This window comes from Microchirus variegatus, assembly GCF_963457635.1.
Source record: "Microchirus variegatus genome assembly, chromosome: 5".
Taxonomy (NCBI): Eukaryota; Metazoa; Chordata; class Actinopteri; order Pleuronectiformes; family Soleidae; genus Microchirus; species Microchirus variegatus.
The window spans coordinates 21448113-21466831 of record NC_139806.1 but is presented as its reverse complement, the minus strand read 5'-3'; the positions used below and the strand labels follow the sequence as shown (position 1 = coordinate 21466831).

The following is an 18719-nucleotide window of genomic DNA, read 5'->3' as shown; positions in this document are numbered from 1 at the left end:
CATAATAGACAATTTTATCTCTTTAATTAAATGAAATTATTAAATAGAGCTATGAAAATAACCATTAACTGTGAAATGACATAGAACTTATTATTATTATAATAATTATTGTTATTTATGAGTTTTCCTTGATAAATAAAAATGAAGACAATAGATGATTAATGAAACTACTTTAGCCAGACAAAATGAATTTGGACTTTTGCATAAGATAGGAGAATTGGCAATAGTTTTTTTTTTTTTTACTAAATTTGCCATTTTAAATGTTCTCAAAACATGGTTGTTTGAAATGTGTGGTTCTCCGACTCTTACACATAAGGTCATTTGTAGTGCATATATAAGAAATGATACAATGCGTTGAACAGGTGGGGAATGTGTTACTTTCCATTTCCTTTTCCTTTTAGTTGTGGGTAATAATGTGAATTTTACAAGAAAATGTGAATTTTGACCGTAATTACCATGGTTGTATTTAGTAAAAATAAAAACAAAACAGAGTAAAGCAGCTGAAATAAATCCACAAAAGCTGGAGGCTTCAAAATTCAATATGATGAAAATAAAGAACTGGTGGCCATGACGTCAACACCAGTAATGTTACATATCAATAACAGAAGCATTTGTTAAAACATTTACAGTATTCACTGTTCCAAAACATAACTTAATATGATACGGCATCAAAAAGTAGAGCAACGTAATACAGTAATGAAACTCTTGTGTTGTTTATTCTCTTACAGATTTGTACAGAGTCCTTGATGCTGAAGTGTGCCGACGCCGAGGGGACTCATTTTATTTAGTGCGTCTCTGTGAACACACACAGATAGAGAGAGAGAGAGAGACATATATCGAGGGCCAATTTGATACAAGCACTTCACCGGTGACAAATGAGAGGCTTCCTGCTGACTGCAATCTTTCTGCTGCCCTTGGTGAGTAGTTTGAGTGTGCATGCATTTACTAGGTGTGTGTGTGTGTGTGTATGGGATGGAACTATATGTGACCATACAGCAATGTGAGGGTGAGTGTGTTCACGTGTCTCCATCACTTGGTTTATTTTCATGCGTACAGTGATGTGCTTGTGACAGAATGAAGATCAGCAAATGTCGCATCAGCACATCAGCATATGTTACAGGTCCTGGATCAGCTCTGTGTTTAGGCGACCGGCGGGATGTTAAAACAATAATAGACTGACCAGATAGCTGCCTACCCGTCTGCTCTGACTCACTTTTACGAGCAGTCTCATTGAAATAAAAAGCAGATTGGAAGATTTGTGCAAGACGTGTACAGCAGCAGTTTCCTTATACAGGTTGAGTTGGTGATTGTGTTGGTGCTGCCAGCCTTTATATGTTTGTCTGTATGTCTGTTGACTCAAAAATAGCCAAACTCATGTCCATGTAATTGCATTGGTGGGTGGGGAATGACTCAAAGAACCCACAAAATGTTGGATCAGATGAAGAAGGGTTTATACAGAGTGTATACAACGTGTTGGTTGAGGTGTGTGTTCTCTGAGAATTTTCTAGTTTCCTCGTGTGTTTTTTAGAGACAAACTGTAGGAGCTGACGGTTACTTGCGAGACTGAAATGAGTTCCCCATGTGGCCTCGCAGTCACAAACGTTATTTTCTAACCTTTACGTTAACGCTGCCCTCTAACACATGTGAAGTGTTCCTCCAGCTGACATCATTGCACGTTGCAGTCTCGGGCTGACCTTCAGCGACTGATGTGGCAGATACGTCTGTTGTGATGTACTTATTGTGCATCAAATGGGTCTGTGTGGAGGGCCAGTGGTCTGCGACGTCAAATGGGAGTTTTATTATCTGTGCTGTGCAGGGCTGTGGGAGCCACTGAGTTATCTGGTGCTTGACTATAGCCTGGGGGTGGAAAATTGTGCGGTTTTAAAATGGACAGCCTATCAAGACAGACATCTTTTCAGGAGATTAGAGGAGAGGGGAGGTTGACTGTCCTTAGTCAATCGGCTGGTTGGCTGAATATCACTGGTTATTTTAATGGTATGCAACCGCTCTTTTGCAGGTTCTTAGTTTATACACGTTAGTCATCAACTCCCAGATGGGTGTTAAAGCTCACATAGAGTGGTCCCGTTGCACATGTTAGTTATGGAGGTCTACTTGCATACATTAACTTGTTTTTATGGTCAAAAACCTGCTATTTTCTGCAAACGAGCCGATCAAAAGCTCCCCTCACTGGTGCTCGTCTCAGACGCGGTGTTTCAGACTGAAATCTCAAACCCAGAAGACAGACTGTGTTGTGATTGGCCAGCCAGCGTAGCGCCTTCCCAACTGTCTTGTGATTGGCCATTACCCGGAAGTGACATAATCAGCACACCAGCTCTCAGAAGTGCAGCTCCCCCCTCTGGAACGGTGGATGCACTGCTACTCATTATCAAAACATTGTTTTAACAATGTTTAAAAATAGCTTCGTCACGACTCCCCGCCGCAGTCCCTTTTATGACTTTGACCCGGAGTCAGACCCAGAGTCAGAAGACACTGGGTCTGTCTAAAGACCCAGTGTCTAAAGTTATGTTAAACTTCTCAACATGGCACGAAAAAGGAATAAGGCACCTGGAACAAATACTCGAACATAATACATTCATCCCGTTCCAGAACCTGATGGAGCAATATAACCTCCACAGTAGTAAGTTTCTCGAGTACCTGCAAATTAAATCTGTAATTAGAACAAGGTTTAGAACTAGTAAATGGGAACTAGAACTACCTCCAATAATAAATCAATTTCTAAACCTCACATCTCCCAGAAGATTATCAAAAACGTATGCTCTACTGACAGAAAATGACACAATAATCTCCTTACCAACTAAAAAATGGGAAACAGACCTAGGCATCAGCCCAGACGAAACTTTTTGGAGACAAATATCAGCTAACATGTTCAAAATGATTAAAACCCCAGACTTACAACTCATACAATACAAAGTTCTACACAGAATACACTACACAGGACAAAGAATGTTCAGAATGGGGTATTCACAATCAAACACCTGCTTAAACTGTAATGAAGACAAAGCCGATAATTACATGCATGCTATATGGATGTGCACACCTGTACATACATTCTGGTATAAGATATGTGAGGACCTATCAGCATGCCTAGCCCACACTATACCACCTTCTCCTGCACTGTGTATACTGGGAGATTTAAGTCAAATAAATATAGAAACAGGAAAAGAACGCATGCTAATTACTAGCCTAAGCATCGCCAAGAAAACAATCCTCTTAAACTGGAAAAACAAACAAACAATAAGTATAAGCCAATATAGAAATCTTCTGCTTGACCACATCTCTATGGAGAGAATGTCTGCCTCACTTAAAAAACAGTTGGCCGACTTCAATTCTACCTGGGCACCTTTAATTAACTATATTACTTAGGGCAGTGGGGGGCTGGCGTCTCTGCTGGCCGGCCTCCTGGGGTGGGGGCCGGGGGTCCGGGGTACTGGGGCTGTTTGGTGGCCTTTGGCGTCTGGTGGTCCCGCTTTCCGGCTGTCTCTCGGTGGCTGTGGGCCTGGCCCGTGGGGACTGGGGGGGGGGTGGCTGGGCGGCTGCCGCCCTCGCGCGGGGGGCGCTGGGGGGGGGTTGGGGCCGGCGGGGCTGCGGGTGTGGGCTGGACTGTCCTCCGTCGTGGGTGGGGGGGGGCCCTAGGCCTCCGTATGCTGGGGCTCGCTGGGCCCCTATGGGTGGGCTTGGCCCCTGCAGGTGGCGGGGGGGCCCCGCTGGAATCGCTCCCCAGTGAGGTGGGGGGGGCGCTCGCTGCGGCGCCCCGGCGTTGCCCTGGGGTGGACCGACGCGTCTCTTTTCCCCTGGGCGGGTAAGGTGGTAGAGGCGGGTGGGCTTCCTGGCATGGGGGGTCCCGGGGACGGGGGGGGGGGGGCCTGGCCCGGCCTGGGCTGTCTCCGAGCGTTGGGTGGGGCGGGGGCCTGGACTGTCATGGCGGATGCCGTGCTGACCTGGCTACGGGTCCTGCCGGCGTCCGGGGTGCGGCGCTCACTGTTGGCTTCCCCCCCCGGGGGAGCGGGGGCGGACCTGGCCCTGCCGCACCGGTGGTGCCTGTGGAGAGCTGCGGCGTCGCCCCGGTCTGAGCGTACTGGCCTCTGCTGGGCTGGGGGGCTGGGTGGGCGGGGATACACGGTCTGCTAGTCAGGAAGCTAGCAGCCGGCCCGGGTGGCCAACCTTGCCTGCCCTCCGTGCTCCCCCACCAGATCTGGTATATCACTCTCACACACACAACTAGGGTATTGGGGGAGATACAGGAAGACCATTGGGGGGGTTGGGGGGCGGGCCCACCAAGTAGTGGGCCTATCCCCCATCTTCCCCTCCAGGGGTCTCCGCTCTCCCCCAATATTTTATGGCATATTAGACACTAGGGCCTGGGGGTGGGGTGGGGCATATCGACTACCCCGCTGTCAGCAAGCAGCGGGGTGTTGTCACCTCATCCTCCCCCCCACATTTTTAATGCATACTAGATACCAACATCCGCCATACACACATCCCACAGCACACATACATACACACCACACCACATCCTGGTGGGGGGGGTGGGGGATGGGTGGGGGGGGCCTCCCGGGTACCTGTGTCCCGCCCGCCTCCCGGCTGGGCTGGGGTCGGTGGTTTGGGCTGGGGGGCGGTTGTGGAGCTCCGGGGCGCTGGCGGGTAGTTGGGTCAGCTGTCGGTCTGTCGGGGGGAGCCCCGGGGGACCTGGCCGTGGCTCTCCATGACTCCTGGGAAGGGTGATGGTGGGCGGCGGGCTGGTCGCTCGGCGGGGGCTGACTTTGGGCGCCCTGCCCTGGGTGGACGGTGGGTCCCTGTGCCGGGTGGGCGTGGGGTCCGCTGTGACAGGTCTTACGGCCTCTGACCCATACCTGCGTGAGGGGGCTTGCCCGGGGCGGATCTGGGACCCTGCTGCCTCCTGTTCCTTGGGGGCCCCCGGCTGGGATCCCTACATGAGCCTCTGCCGGCTCCCCTCTGGGGGGGAAGTCATGTGGTTGGCTCCGGGGTAGGCGTCGGGGATAGCTGTGGCGGGCTCCGGCCTGCCTCCTGGGGGGGCGTTCTGGGGGAGGCTCTACTGTCCCTGGTGATGGGCTGGGCTGCCCTGGGGGCCTGGGTGGGTCCCGGGTGTGGGGACCTGGGGCCTCAGGACCTGCCTCGGCGTGTGGTGGGCTGGTCTGTGCTTGTGGTGCCGTCGTCTCCTGCCCCCTCGGGGCGTGCTCTGCGCGTGGGGGGCGCCGGATCTGCGGCGCCCTGCCCTGGTCCTGTGCGGGGTGGACTCGCGGCTGGCCCTGGGTCGGGCGGTGGCGGGTATCTCCGGGCCCGGGGGGCTGGTGGACGCCCCGTGTGCCTGGGTTACCGCCGGTCTCCTTCCGGGGGGCTGGGGGGCGGCGACACGGTTTCACCACCGATTCCCGACCACACCAAGTGACAACCTCCGCACATACATATATATGGATGCGCGAATACACAGACATACAGATACACACACAGACAAACTCTGGTTCATGATAGAACCAATATAAACTGATACAACCGTTATAGACAAGATCACCTTATCTATATGTGGTTGTTAACAAATTCTAATGGTACTGTAATACAAATGCATATCAGTGTTATTAATGTTGTAATGTTGTCATTACTGCCTTAGTGTGTTATGCTACTAATTTCTATCTAGTGTCTCTCTTTCCCTCCCTCTCTCCCTCCCTCCCCCTCTCTTATCTCTCCCTCTTTCTCCCCATCTCTCTCACACCTCCCTTGTCTGTCTACCCACCCTCACCCCCACCCCCCCTGTCTGGCCCGGTCCTCCCACACAACCTAATAAATAAAAACATAAATAGCAGGACGGGCATTACAGCGCTGTAATCACTCGCCCTGCAAACAGCAAAATCTGTTCAACACCAACAGACATGCAGTCAACCATAGTGCATGCCCAAGGTACTGGACAGGATAGGTTAAAAAAAAAAAAAAAAAAAAAAAAAGAAGACACTGTCGCTCGTGAAACACCTCCACAACGAACGTTATTCTTCTTCTGCAGTTCAATGTACGCAACCGGATGTGCACGGACTAGTGCCAGGTGCAGGAGGATCTGCTGTTCAGGAGAAATGCTGTTTATGTAACCAGAAGGGAGATCTCACTGAGCCCGAGATTACAATAAAACACAGCGTTCTCAGCAATGGCTGAACTGTTTGTTTCGAAACTTCAGGGCTTCGTAAACGAGGTATAATTGTGGTGAAAAGCTACATTGAGAGATGCTACTTCCACGTTCAATACATAGACTTTATGCACTTTGTTCTCCATGTTGTGAATAAATAGAGAAATCCTGCACTTTTCAAAGTTAAAAGTGCAGGATTTTGTTTTCTTCAGTTAGATATTGTGATGTATCTCTATATGATTGTCTTGCAATACATTGATTATCACTTATTTGTATGCTTGCATGGATGATGTATGGAGTATCGTATCGTGAGGTTCTCTGTGATTGCCACTCCTACCAGCATTAAGTCCCCATAAAGGGCCAGATAGAAAACTTATCATGTAATGAATGAGATGACAAATCTTGCTCAACAACATGCACTTACATTTCTATCCAGGACTCTGTTTATATAAATGAATAAAAACTAAGCTCACACCGTAATCATACAGGCTTGTCTGCACTCAAACCAAACAGATATTAGTCATCTGCATCCAATTATTTCTCTTTTCTGGGAAGCCTACAATATGCATTGGCTCTTATTGTCGGTTACCAGCTGCTTAGCAACATAGATGCTTGGTATGGGCACAGAGTCTTACTTTGTAACAAGGCCAGTGTTGGTTTCATCAAATTATATCAAACAACATATAAAAGCAGAGGTGTTTACTATGCTGTTTTTGCTGGCAATGTTATTTTGTAAAGCCATTACTGTGAAGCAGGGTTTGTGTGTTGTCTGGAAATGGAATCACAGCAGATAAAAGCAGATAGCTCTGTTGAGGCATCACATAATCGTGGCCAATACAATGCTGTTTGCAAAACGTTAAAATTCTTCCCACGTGCAGCACGAGAGCAAAAGAAAGTGAATCTTAGGACATCTTAGCAGTCGCCTTCATGGCCCATCTTATCAAGGCAGTGAGGCCTGAAGTGAATACATATTAGAGAGCAGAGAGATGGAGTGAAGAGGTTGCCATGGTTCACAGGACTGGGAAATACAAATTATAGCTTTGCATTATAGCACAGTGAGAGTGAAAGGATGAAGTTTCAAGTAAGCAGAGACTGGGGAAAAGGGGATTTACAGAGAAGTTGACACGGTAACTCTGGGTAAATATTTTACCTGACTCCACCACAAAGGGAGAAAGCAGTTGCTCCAAAGTGTTTTCTCTCTTGTCTGACTTTTGAGTCACTCAACAAATCAACCAACAAATAAAAACACAACTAAGCTTATCTCAAAATCCTATTTGATTGGTAAGAACTGTGGCCCTCATTGTGCAGGAGGAGGAGTCATCTAAAGTTTGTTTTCACATTTCATTTGTAATTTTAATGTGAATTCAATTAAACCACTTGAGGGCTTTCTGTCATGTGGAGTCATCATGCATCAGTTGTCTGGCTTGTGCTGGGCTGACAGGTCACTGCTGCGGCTGAAAACTACACCAGTGAAGGAGGCACTTAACCAAAACAACAAATGGTACAAAAAGTAAAGAAGTTATCCACTAAAATGACAGATGCTTTCCTCAATTCCTCAGTGGAAATGAGAGTGACCTAAACTATAGCTAAAAACACTGAATATTGGACTTACATCAGCAGGAAGACAGAACTAGAACTCCAAATTACTCATAATATTGGTGCTTGTGTAAATAATCAGTTGTTGGCTAAAAGGTGAGAAATCTTCAGGAAATCTACAAATCCAGTTTGGTTCTGATTCAATGATATTTGGAGAACTGAATGATTGAGGGTTAAAGGCACCATCTGTAACAATGTGGCCAAAAACAGTTACTACACTCAAAATCAAAACACCACGGTGCCTCCCACCTCCCACTCCAGAGTCGATGTTGCCAGAGCAGCGTGTCCTCCGTCAGCGAGGCGCGACTTTGGCGAGCGTTTTATCATAAATGAGTGGCTCTAAGACACACAATTCTGTTCTCTCAGTAAAGATCCAGATGTATTATAATTTATGGTAACATTAGCTGTTGACTAGGGAATAATGTTATGCAGGATATTTGACAGAACTGTCCTTAATTTTTGCCTCCCCTTTTATAACGTTATATATTTTAATGATATGCATGCAAAGACCTAAAGAGGACTCAAATTTGGCTAAGTCTCCCTCAGTTCTCTCAGATTTCTAAACTGTTCCCTCAGTTTTGGAAATCCGTTGTGCAGTGAAGGCAGCGGCTGCTGGAGGAGAGGCTCAGCCGGTGATCAGAATCAGGTAATCAGTCGGCGACATAAGCACGTTCGTAATCTGGTTCTGGTCGCTTACAGTAGGCTGGGTCCAGACACAGTTCGTTTGGGAAGGACGGAGAGACGGTGTTGTTTGTGTAAATAGATCGTTTATTGTCAGCAATACGGTAAAAAAATGAAAACAGCTGTTCCTGCGCTCCTCTCTGTCCATGAGTCTCTCCCTCCATTTATGTCTCTCTCTCTCTGTGTCTGCGAGCCAGCAGAACCAGGTTATAAACATGCTAATATAGCTGACTGATAACCGGATTCTGTCCAGCCGTCTGATCACGCTACCTTCACCACTCCCCACTGCCACATCCGTGCTCTCGGGTTTGTTAACTGCTCGACCAACACAAACCACACGCAGGTTTGTGTCATCTGAACCGTCACCGAGCTTCCCGGAATGGCGTAGCGGGCGTGTTCGAGCAAACACCACCGCTGTTCTCCACGCTCTGTGAGTGTGCTCTTACCGGCGGTTCAGATGACACAAACAGGCGTGTGGATTGTGTTGGTCCAGAGCGGGGGGGCTTTGCGGCGGCTGCTGCGGTGGTGCTCCGTGCCAGCCAAACGGTCCCAAATCCGAGAGCACGGACCTCCAAAACCGAGGGAACAGTTCAAAACAGAACTCGGCAGTTCAAAATATAAGAAGAAGTAGCCAATTCTGCATCCGTTTTGAAATTCTTCTCAGCTTTCAACTCTCTCCACCGTTCAAAAGCATGTCCTATATAGACCCTCGCTTTGCCGCAAACTTTATCCTCGCGCTTTTGACATTCATACCGAGGTCTTTTAGGTTTCGTTTTCTTTGCCATTGTAGCTCGGACGTACCTGGCAGCCAGTGGTTGCTCAGCAGCTGAGACTCTACTCACTGCAATGATTGGTAGACGGCAGTAGGTGGCGCCTCATGCCAAAACATAATTTCAAAACATAAACATAACTTTTCGGTCCGCAAAATATTATTTTAATGTGAATATTTTGGCTGTACTGTTTTTGTTGGTGAGTTCAGTATGTTTAATGAATATTACTCCTGAGCATCTGTGACATCTTAGGAGGATTTTACAGCCTGTTGCTTTAGATTTATTACATAATGCACCTTCAATCTACAAGTGTCCATGTATCATTTTACTGTGGCTGTGTTTAAGTCATAGATCTTGCTTATTTAGGCTTTTGCACAGTAGTATGATTATGAAGTGTGACACTGTTCTTGGTCTTGTCTTTTCTTCAGGTGGCCTCAGAATCTGAGCACTGCATAATCAAACGTGAGCATGAGAAATGCATGGAGAGGATCGTGCTGCACATCCCCAGCGATGACATGGATTTAGGTAAGAAGAGGATATATTATTACGGGTTACACACGAGTGTGTGTGTTCTTACATTATGTAGTGTCAATTGTTTTTTAAAGTGTAACCAAACCCACTTTCTTCAAGTGAAAACCAGTATTTGAGTATGTAGTAATAAGGGCTGAAAAATGTTCGAAATGTTATCCAAACTGCATTGCGGCCTACTGCAGGTTTCAAATGACAGGAGGGGCAATATTTGTTAAAGCCAAAATGTGTCAAATGTCATCATTTTAGATGAATTATTGTTTTGATCTATACACATGTTATTCAAAGATAACATCTTTGTTTCTCACAGATCTCCAAACATATCACACAATAATCATTTGAAATAAGTTTTTGTCGAATGAAAATGAGAATAATGATGTAAAAATGTCCGTTCCCTCTGACATCATGAATCATGCCATAGTATTGTCATTAACTAGTGTTGGGACCTGATTTAAAGAAAAAAAATTATCTGATTAACTGGGGGCTTTGCAATTAATTAATCGCAATGAACTGAATTTTAAATTATTTTAAATCAATATTATAGCTTTGTATTATAACACAAGAAGATACAACGGCGTATTAGGGCCAAGTATGAGAAAAAAGCAATTACAGGCCAGGGGAGGGGTGAAATATTTCAGGAAAAAAGTTGCAGATTTACGAGATTAAAAGTAGATTTCCATTTTATTAAATACTGTATATTGACTCACACCCTCAATTTCTCCTGCTGAGAAAGTGCTCTGTGCAGGAGAAAGATGACAGCGTCATCCACCCAACGTGTCAATGTGGACTTCCTCATCTTTGCTCTGTGTCGATCTTTAGCGTTAACTCTAGCGTCAGTGCTTGCTGCTAAATGTTTAGCGTTGAAGTGATTTCTTCAGCAATGCAAAGTCCTTGCTGCATAATCTGCACACAGCTGTGCTCTTATCTGCGCGTCCATCAGTCCAGCTTCTAAAACCTGAGGGTCAATGCTGACTAAAATGATTTCTCAGCTTCTGTAGCAGATAGGAACACATTTCAAAAAGTATAGAGTTTATTTAGATACACCATCACAACTGTAAAAGTAAAGTGAATAACTATTTTCAATTAAAACAGTAAGACAATAAAGTAATATCAACTTGTGTCAGTGCCTTGATTTAGTCCTGATGGAGTGTGAAGAACAAGAACAGACTGTAATGACTGTAACACTCTGCTTCACATGTGACGGTGATAGTGCTTACAGCACTGTGGCATCTGCAGGTAAATCCACTTTCACCCCTGGTAGAAAAAAAGTTTAATGGTAGAAAAGCAGCAATGCTTTCCGGGCGTCAATGGGTTAAAGTGAAACTTTCCATCTAAAGGGGCAAGCAGTTGAGTGACGTTGTTTGTCTAACATCACTCAACACATCTGGTGCTTCAGTGTGATCTGTACGCCACATGCACTGACAAACGTTACCTGGTGTCTGGATTGAAAAAAGAAAGAAAGAAAGAAAAAAGTACAATTAAATTGTGTTAAATACTGAATTGTTTTTTTTATTTCTAAATATTCACATATTATTGTAAACTATTAATATTATGCATATTGTTATTAAAAAAATCAGTGTCTCTACTGCCTCTCCGGTCAAATACCAGCTATTTTGCCACTGGCTTCCTGTCACCTTCCTTCAAAAAGCACTAGGCTTGTTGTCCCAGACTCCTCCCCCTTTTATAAACCGCGGAGCTGTGCTTCGTTATCTTTCTCTCTCCACTGCTGGAAGAGCAGTGTAAGAGATTTAGGAGCTTGACTCACTGAGCACCTCACTCCTCTCCTCCACTTCTTCCAGCTCTCATCCCACTTCTTGGCATTTTTTGGGGCACAGTTAGCTTCAGGAAAGCGGGTTTAGTTACCCTTCAATATTCACACATTTTAAAGGTGCCATATGTAAGAATGTGGCCAAAAACGGTTACTACATTCAAATTCGAAATACTACGGAGCCCCTAAAGGGACATGAAAAAAAAAAAAAAAAAAACGTTTCAGGTGCTCACCTGATACGATTAGGTTTGTTTTTTGACGTAACTGGCAACCCGTGGTTGCTCGGCAGCAGAGACTCTACTGAATGCAATGATTGGTAGACGGCGGTAGGTGGCGCCACATGCCAAAACATGATTTCTAAACATAAACATGATTTGCGGTCTGCAAAATATTTTTTTAATGCAAATATTTTGGCTGTACTGTTGTTGTTGGTGAGTTTAGTTTGTTATATGAACATTATTCCTGAGTCTCTGTGACAGTTGCTTTTGATTTATTACATAATGCACCTTTAAGTGTGCTCATGTACTTTTAATCAACTGTGTGTTGGTTTTAAACAGTTTAACTATTTCTTGTTAACCTCACTCCATTTTAACTGTTTAGCACTTTAAAACGTTGTTAAGAATAGTACTATATAGTCTGTTGTTACTGTTATTGTTGTTATTACATTTTCTCAGTTCATGCCACCACCTGTCATGGCTCTCCTGCTGAGACTGAATGTATTCTTCTTTGTTTGCTCAGGAACCGGTCAGATTAATAAAGTGCAATTTTCCTGGAATCAATTAAAACCAGGGTTCTTTCTTCTTAATACTCAGCAGTCTGGTATTGTTCAGCTTATCCAGTCAGTTATGAAAAGGTCACAGAGAGACATGTAAGGATGACATGTTCATATTACAAAAACACCACCTTGCCGGGCTGATATGCAGAACAGACAGCCATCTACTGATAAGCCGCTGACAAACCAAATGTCTGCCTGTAATGTCACGCTGAGCTGCGTTCACATTTCTCCCACACGTCCCTCTATCAAAAAAACAAAGGAATCTTTGCCATGTGATTCCTGGAAGCAATTATTTTCTTGGCTATGGCTTGTGGCTTTCATTAGCAACTGCTGCAGGCCTCCTGCTGCTCAAAAGTTGTGCAGCAGACTGCATCTCCCAGACTGCACTGTGACTCACGGCTTCGCTGAAAGGGATGAAGCTATGTGAAAAAGGGAAAAATAAAAAAAAGACATGAAACACAAGAGGGGCACCGAGCGCCTTTGCCAATTTAAAACCCACACATTTGTCATTTTCCCGTCCATCGCCCACACTCTTTAAAGAGCAGATGTTTAAAATGAGATGTGGTCAACAGAAAGTGACTGTGTGATTGCACAATGGACCAACAGAGAGGAGGATGGTGGTGCAATAACTGTTATTCTGCATTATCAAAACAGCTGCACCTACTCTATAGGCAAGTGAATATCAGAATTCCGCCTCGGAACGGCACGGTTGTTTTTCCATTAGTGGTAGTACCTGGTATTTCAGTCCAGTGACAGACAAAGTCTGTGCTCCAGTCATGGAGGAAGTATTGAACAAATACTTTTAATTTACAGATTGTAATGATTCAGTTAAAATGAAAACAAATGCTTTACAAGTCACTAAGCACGCGTTTGTATGTCGTGTATAAAACAAAGTCACGGCAGTAAGTAAAAAAAGAAAAAGAAAAGTGATTTAACTGGTTTAATTCAAATTCAGTATCACCACTCTTAGTGCTTCACTTTGAATATGAAAGTGCAAATAAATACGAGAGTACTGCCCTCTACGTTTAAAAAGTGACACTGTTTTGGTGTAAAGAACACAACTTTAAATACTGTAACATTATACAGTTAATAATGTTACATTGATATCAATAATAGTCAATAGTGGGCTTGGGCTGATGATGAGTAAAAAAACCTCCTGGTGCAGTGACCTTTTCTCTGCCTATTTCTGAACTACAGTGAAAGTGAATCCGGAAAATGTCCTAAATTTAAACTGTGTGTTTTGTTAAAACAGAGGCATCAGTGTGTGAGATAACCTGTTTTAAAAGCTCTTAGTTCAGCTCATTTTTCATCCTAAAGGTCGGCCTTGACATTTCCCTGCAGACTACCTGCGATCTTTTAATGTGTTTGTATGTTTTTTTACAAAGCCTGATGCTATATAGTGGCTTTGATGGAGTGTATCATTGGGTTTCAGATGAAATTTGCATTGTTATTACAATTTGTTTTGGGACATTATAGCTGCAAGTGTTGTCCCTCCTTATCTGACATCTACTCCCACCCTAAAAATAAATGATCCAGCCAGTGTTTCTGCTGACAGCAAATCCTCAAAAAAGAGATAAGAGGGTTTGCCTGATTTGCAGAAATCCAACACGGAGCTTGAGGAAAAAGCAATGTAAGAGAAAAATGAGGACAGGGAAATGGTAATTAAGAGGTGGTTTGGAAATTTGTCCTTGTTCTGATTCATCAACTTTAATTTCTCGAATCATATTTCATGATTTACTAGTTCTATTCTTAATTACAGATTAATTTGTTGCCCAGTACGAAATTGCAACATCATTATTATGCACCGAGCCCCATTTGCACAACTGCAAAATGATTTGTTGTTTCCAAAATGCAGTTTTGTCGTCTTCCAGAAATAAACCATCTTCATTTGACACTTTCTCCCGCTGTAATTGAAAACAACTTTGATTAAATTGGCACCTGAATTCCCTTTTCACCTATATTAAAAAGGACAACAAAATCTAATTTAAAGCAACTATTTAGTTAATCAATCAGTCCACTGATAGTAAACAATGTTTGGTAAAAAAGGTTTTAGGCAAGAGTTTGTTAGATGAGTTCTCTGTTTCCTGTATTTTACACCCATATATTATCTATACTGCTTACTCTTTAAGAGTCACAAAAGCCAACCCTAGCTGATCATGGGCAGAGGCAGAGACAAGACTAACAAATATTAAGTCACTCTCAAACCAGGGCCACATGGTTGGTATAGTGTTTAGTTCTCTTGCCTTTGCAGCAAGAAGACAACCGGGTTCAAGACCTGGTTTGAACAAGGGCCTTTCTGCATGGAGTTTGCATGTTCTCCCTGTGTGTGAGTGGGCTTCCTCCCACAGTCCAAAAACATGCAATAATGGGGATTAGGTAAATTGACCATAGCTGTGATTGTGAGCGTGAATGGTTGTTGGTCTCTATGTGTGGCCCTGTAATGGACTGGCGAACTGTCCAGGGTGTGAGCTTCTACCCAATCTGCATGTGTTTGGACTGAGGTAGGAAACTAGAAGAACATACAAACTCCACACAGACTCAAACCACCAGCTACCCCCATTTAATATCTTGTCTGAGAGTCATTGTGACATTCACTATTTCACTATTTTCTGACACTTAATGATCAGGCTATTAAAATAGAAAAATATTCAGCACATTAGTTTGTAATGAAGATTATAATCATTACCTCCACATTCACATTTACAAAATAATAAAATGACCTGTCCAGTGTGTACCACGCGTTTCACCCTGTGTCCACTTTCCTCCAGTGACCTGCGACCCTCATGTGGATGATAAAGAAGTAGAGGATCAATTAATCAATTAATGGATTATTTTCTGTTTTTGGCTTGCATTTGTATGGAAGATATCACCTCTCGTACACTGAATGTGCAGCTGTATGAGGATGATTCAGTGTCTTTGCAGCCCAGTGAAGGTGGTCCTGTGTGAGATGAGCAGTGATGCAGACAGAGCGATTTATTAAGTCAGTTACCTCTGTAGCTCAGTGCAGCTCATTTGGCTCCGATTTGCCCTTTAAAAGGTAATTGGCTTTGTGTCCGGCTCAGCAGACAGAACCAAAACAGATTAAAGAGCCAAGCAGAAAAGAGAAAGGCCTGAAAACATGCACACATGCATGTGTAGGTTCAGATACGCAATCACATATACAGAGAAGTGCACACACACACACACACACACACACACAAACATTCAAAATGCATGTGAGTGAATCAGATTTGTACCTGCCACTGCAGCACTATAAAACCACCCATGCATAAAACTAGAGAGATGGTGAGATGAAGCGGGGAGGGACAGGGAGGTGCCGAGGATAAAGGACAAGGAATCAGAAAGACAGAGACAGAAAAAAAGAATCAAAGCTGTGATCATCATGGAAAATAAAGGCGGTGAGAGATGTAGTCACCATGAGTCAGCTAATTTAGCTGATTTAGGCAGATGAACAGAGAGAGATCAAAACAAAGACATCGAGGTGGGTTAAGTGAAATATGGTTTCTGCCTCTTTGTGATGGCAGTGGTTGGATTTTACCCAATTTAACTGATGTAATCAAACCTCCATTACTATCATTTCTGTAGTGATTTGTTATTGTTCAGAATAAGATCAGAAATGCTTCCTCATTGTCTCAAACTACACCTCATTATGAGAGGCCGTTTGAGAAATAATTCAGTTTTGTGCTCATGTTACATCATACTCTCTCACAAACACTATCATACTGTCTCACAAACACTATCATACTGTCTCACAAACACTATCATACTGTCTCACAAACACTATCATACTCTCTCACAAACACTATCATACTGTCTCACAAACACTATCATACTCTCTCACAAACACTATCATACTGTCTCACAAACACTATCATACTCTCTCACAAACACTATCATACTCTCTCACAAACACTATCATACTGTCTCACAAACACTATCATACTCTCTCACAAACACTATCATACTCTTTTACAAACACTATCATACTGTCTCACAAACACTATCATACTCTCACAAACACTATCATACTCTCTTACAAACACTATCATTCTCTCTCACAAACACTATCATACTCTCTTAAAAACACTATTATACTTTCTCACAAACACTATCATACTGTCTCACAAACACTATCATACTCTCTCACAAACACTATCATACTCTTTTACAAACACTATCATACTCTCTGACAAACACTATCATACTCTCGTATCATACTCTCTCACAAACACTATCATACTCTCTTACAAACACTATCATACTCTCGTATCATACTCTCTCACAAACACTATCATACTCTCTTACAAACACTATCATACTCTCTCACAAACGCTATCATACTCTCTCACAAACACTATCATACTCTCTCACAAACACTATCAGTAGATAGTGTTTGTGAGAGAGTATGATGTAACGTGAGCACAAGACTAAATTATTTCTCAAACGGCCTCTCATACCCAATTTGAATCACTATTTGCTTTGTGATACTGAACTCTGTATCAACTGGTGTGATCTTTTTTTTAATTGAGTAAAGTTCATTTGAGTACCTTTTTAAAGTGATATATAGATACATGTATTAGTAGGTGTTTTTTTCTCTTTTCTCTCTTTTCAATTTAAAGATTATTTTTGTTCAGTGTCAGAACAGAATACTTTTTAGGGATGGCACAATACCAGTTATTGTGTCAGATATCGATATCTTAAACTCGATATGGATTATAAATAATTTTACTATTTTCAAAGATGTAAACAACACTTCCTTTTCAAACTATTTCAAAGACATAATTAACCAACTGTGTAACACATTTTCTTTTCAACAAACAACCCACAACATGACTGTTAATTATTTTTTTATTGTCATTGCACATAGTACAACAAAATTAAAGTCTGTCATCCAGACTGTGCAATTTACGACACATAGGTCACATATAAAATATAAGCGAAGGGTAAAAAAAAATGTGGAAAACAATTGTTAAAAAAACAAACAAAAAAACAAAACACAAAATACACAAGTATGTGCTGGTAAATAGATAAATGGAGAAGCAGCAGATGTGCGTTTTTATAGTATTGTAATAGTCAAATCAAATCAAATTATATTTGTATAGCCTACAATTACAAGACACAGTTTGTGTCACGGGGCTTCACATGGTTGGTAACATCCTCTGTCCTTAGACCCTCGACCAGGGTAAGGAAAAAACAACCAGGGAAACAAACCAATAAAACCTTAGGGAGAAGCACAGGTGAGGGATCCACTCCCTGCACAGACAGACGTGAAGTCAGTCCGTACTACTGCACGTAGATGTTACCCAAAAACATACAATACAAAAAAAATTGTGCCAGGATCGATCTGTTTTTATTTTTATTTTTTACATTCTGTGCATAGTGAAGCATGAGATACAGTTTTTGGATTGTATCAGATTGTATATGTCTGATTGCCGATCCAGTAATTTCAACTAGTATTGGACCGATGAGTATCGTATCAGCTCATACCTAATATTTTAATTGATACAAAGATTCACCTTTTCATACACATTTCCCTTAAACTCTACCTGCTGTTTCTTCAATATCTTCTGAAAGAAGGTGGCAAACCCTTAACAGGGTTTATTCTGAACTTCATCGGCATTGGTTTTAATTGAAATGATTTTTGTCTTTATTTTTTTATATATATTTTGTATATGTATGACACATATTTAAACTGAACTGTACAGGGTGTACCCCACCTATCGCCCTATGTCAGCTGGAATAGGCACAGCTACGGTGGTCGACAGGGGCAAACGCACTGCAAACCCCAAAACACCAGCAAATAAGAAAACACCAGCAAGTAACAAAACGCCAGCAAATAACAAAATGCCAGCAAATAACAAAACACCAGCAAGTAACAAAATGGAAGTGCTCCGGGTCTGTGGGGGTCGCTGTCGTGCAGGTCTTCGACCAACCTGTTGAATCGCAGTGTTGGGCCAAAACTTTTTTTTTTTTAAGAAGTTTATTTAAACTTTTCCAGTGCACATATACACATATACAAAAGACCTCAAAGGGAATATAACATCTCGTCATTTAGAAAGGATACCTCCATTGTAACCTTGCCTTTATTGTCTTGTTGTGATTGATTTGATTTCACTGTTGTATTTATTCTCAACAAAGCCTTGTAGATTTTATTTATTTTATTTTAGTTTTGATAAATAGATAGACGTTTTATTTGCTGGTGTTTTGTTATTTGCTGTTGTTTTGGGGGTTTGCAGTGCGTTTGCCCCTGTCGGCCACCGTACACAGCACACCCCGCGACCCTCCGGTGGAGGATAAAGCAGTAGATAATGGATGGGTGGATATTTTAAATGAATTGTAAATATTAAGTAAATAGTGAGCTCTTTTGGTCAAGATATTTATATCTTTAGGGACGAAAGAAACACTGAACAAACAACAACAAGAATTAGTGCACATGCTGTAAACAAGTTC

The 18719-nt window shown here is 42.9% G+C and overlaps 1 protein-coding gene across 1 annotated transcript in view; it reads left to right on the top strand.

Moving 5' to 3' along the window:
• Window positions 1-875: 875 nt before the first annotated feature.
• Window positions 876-18719, top strand: part of adcyap1r1a (adenylate cyclase activating polypeptide 1a (pituitary) receptor type I) — a gene marked incomplete at both ends in the record, with an annotated part of 32326 nt that continues 14482 nt past the window's right edge. Inside the window, 2 exons of the mRNA XM_083889920.1 lie at window positions 876-917; window positions 9627-9723. Of these exons, the coding sequence (XP_083746046.1) occupies window positions 876-917; window positions 9627-9723 (139 nt within the window). The remainder of the gene's footprint in view (window positions 918-9626; window positions 9724-18719) is intronic.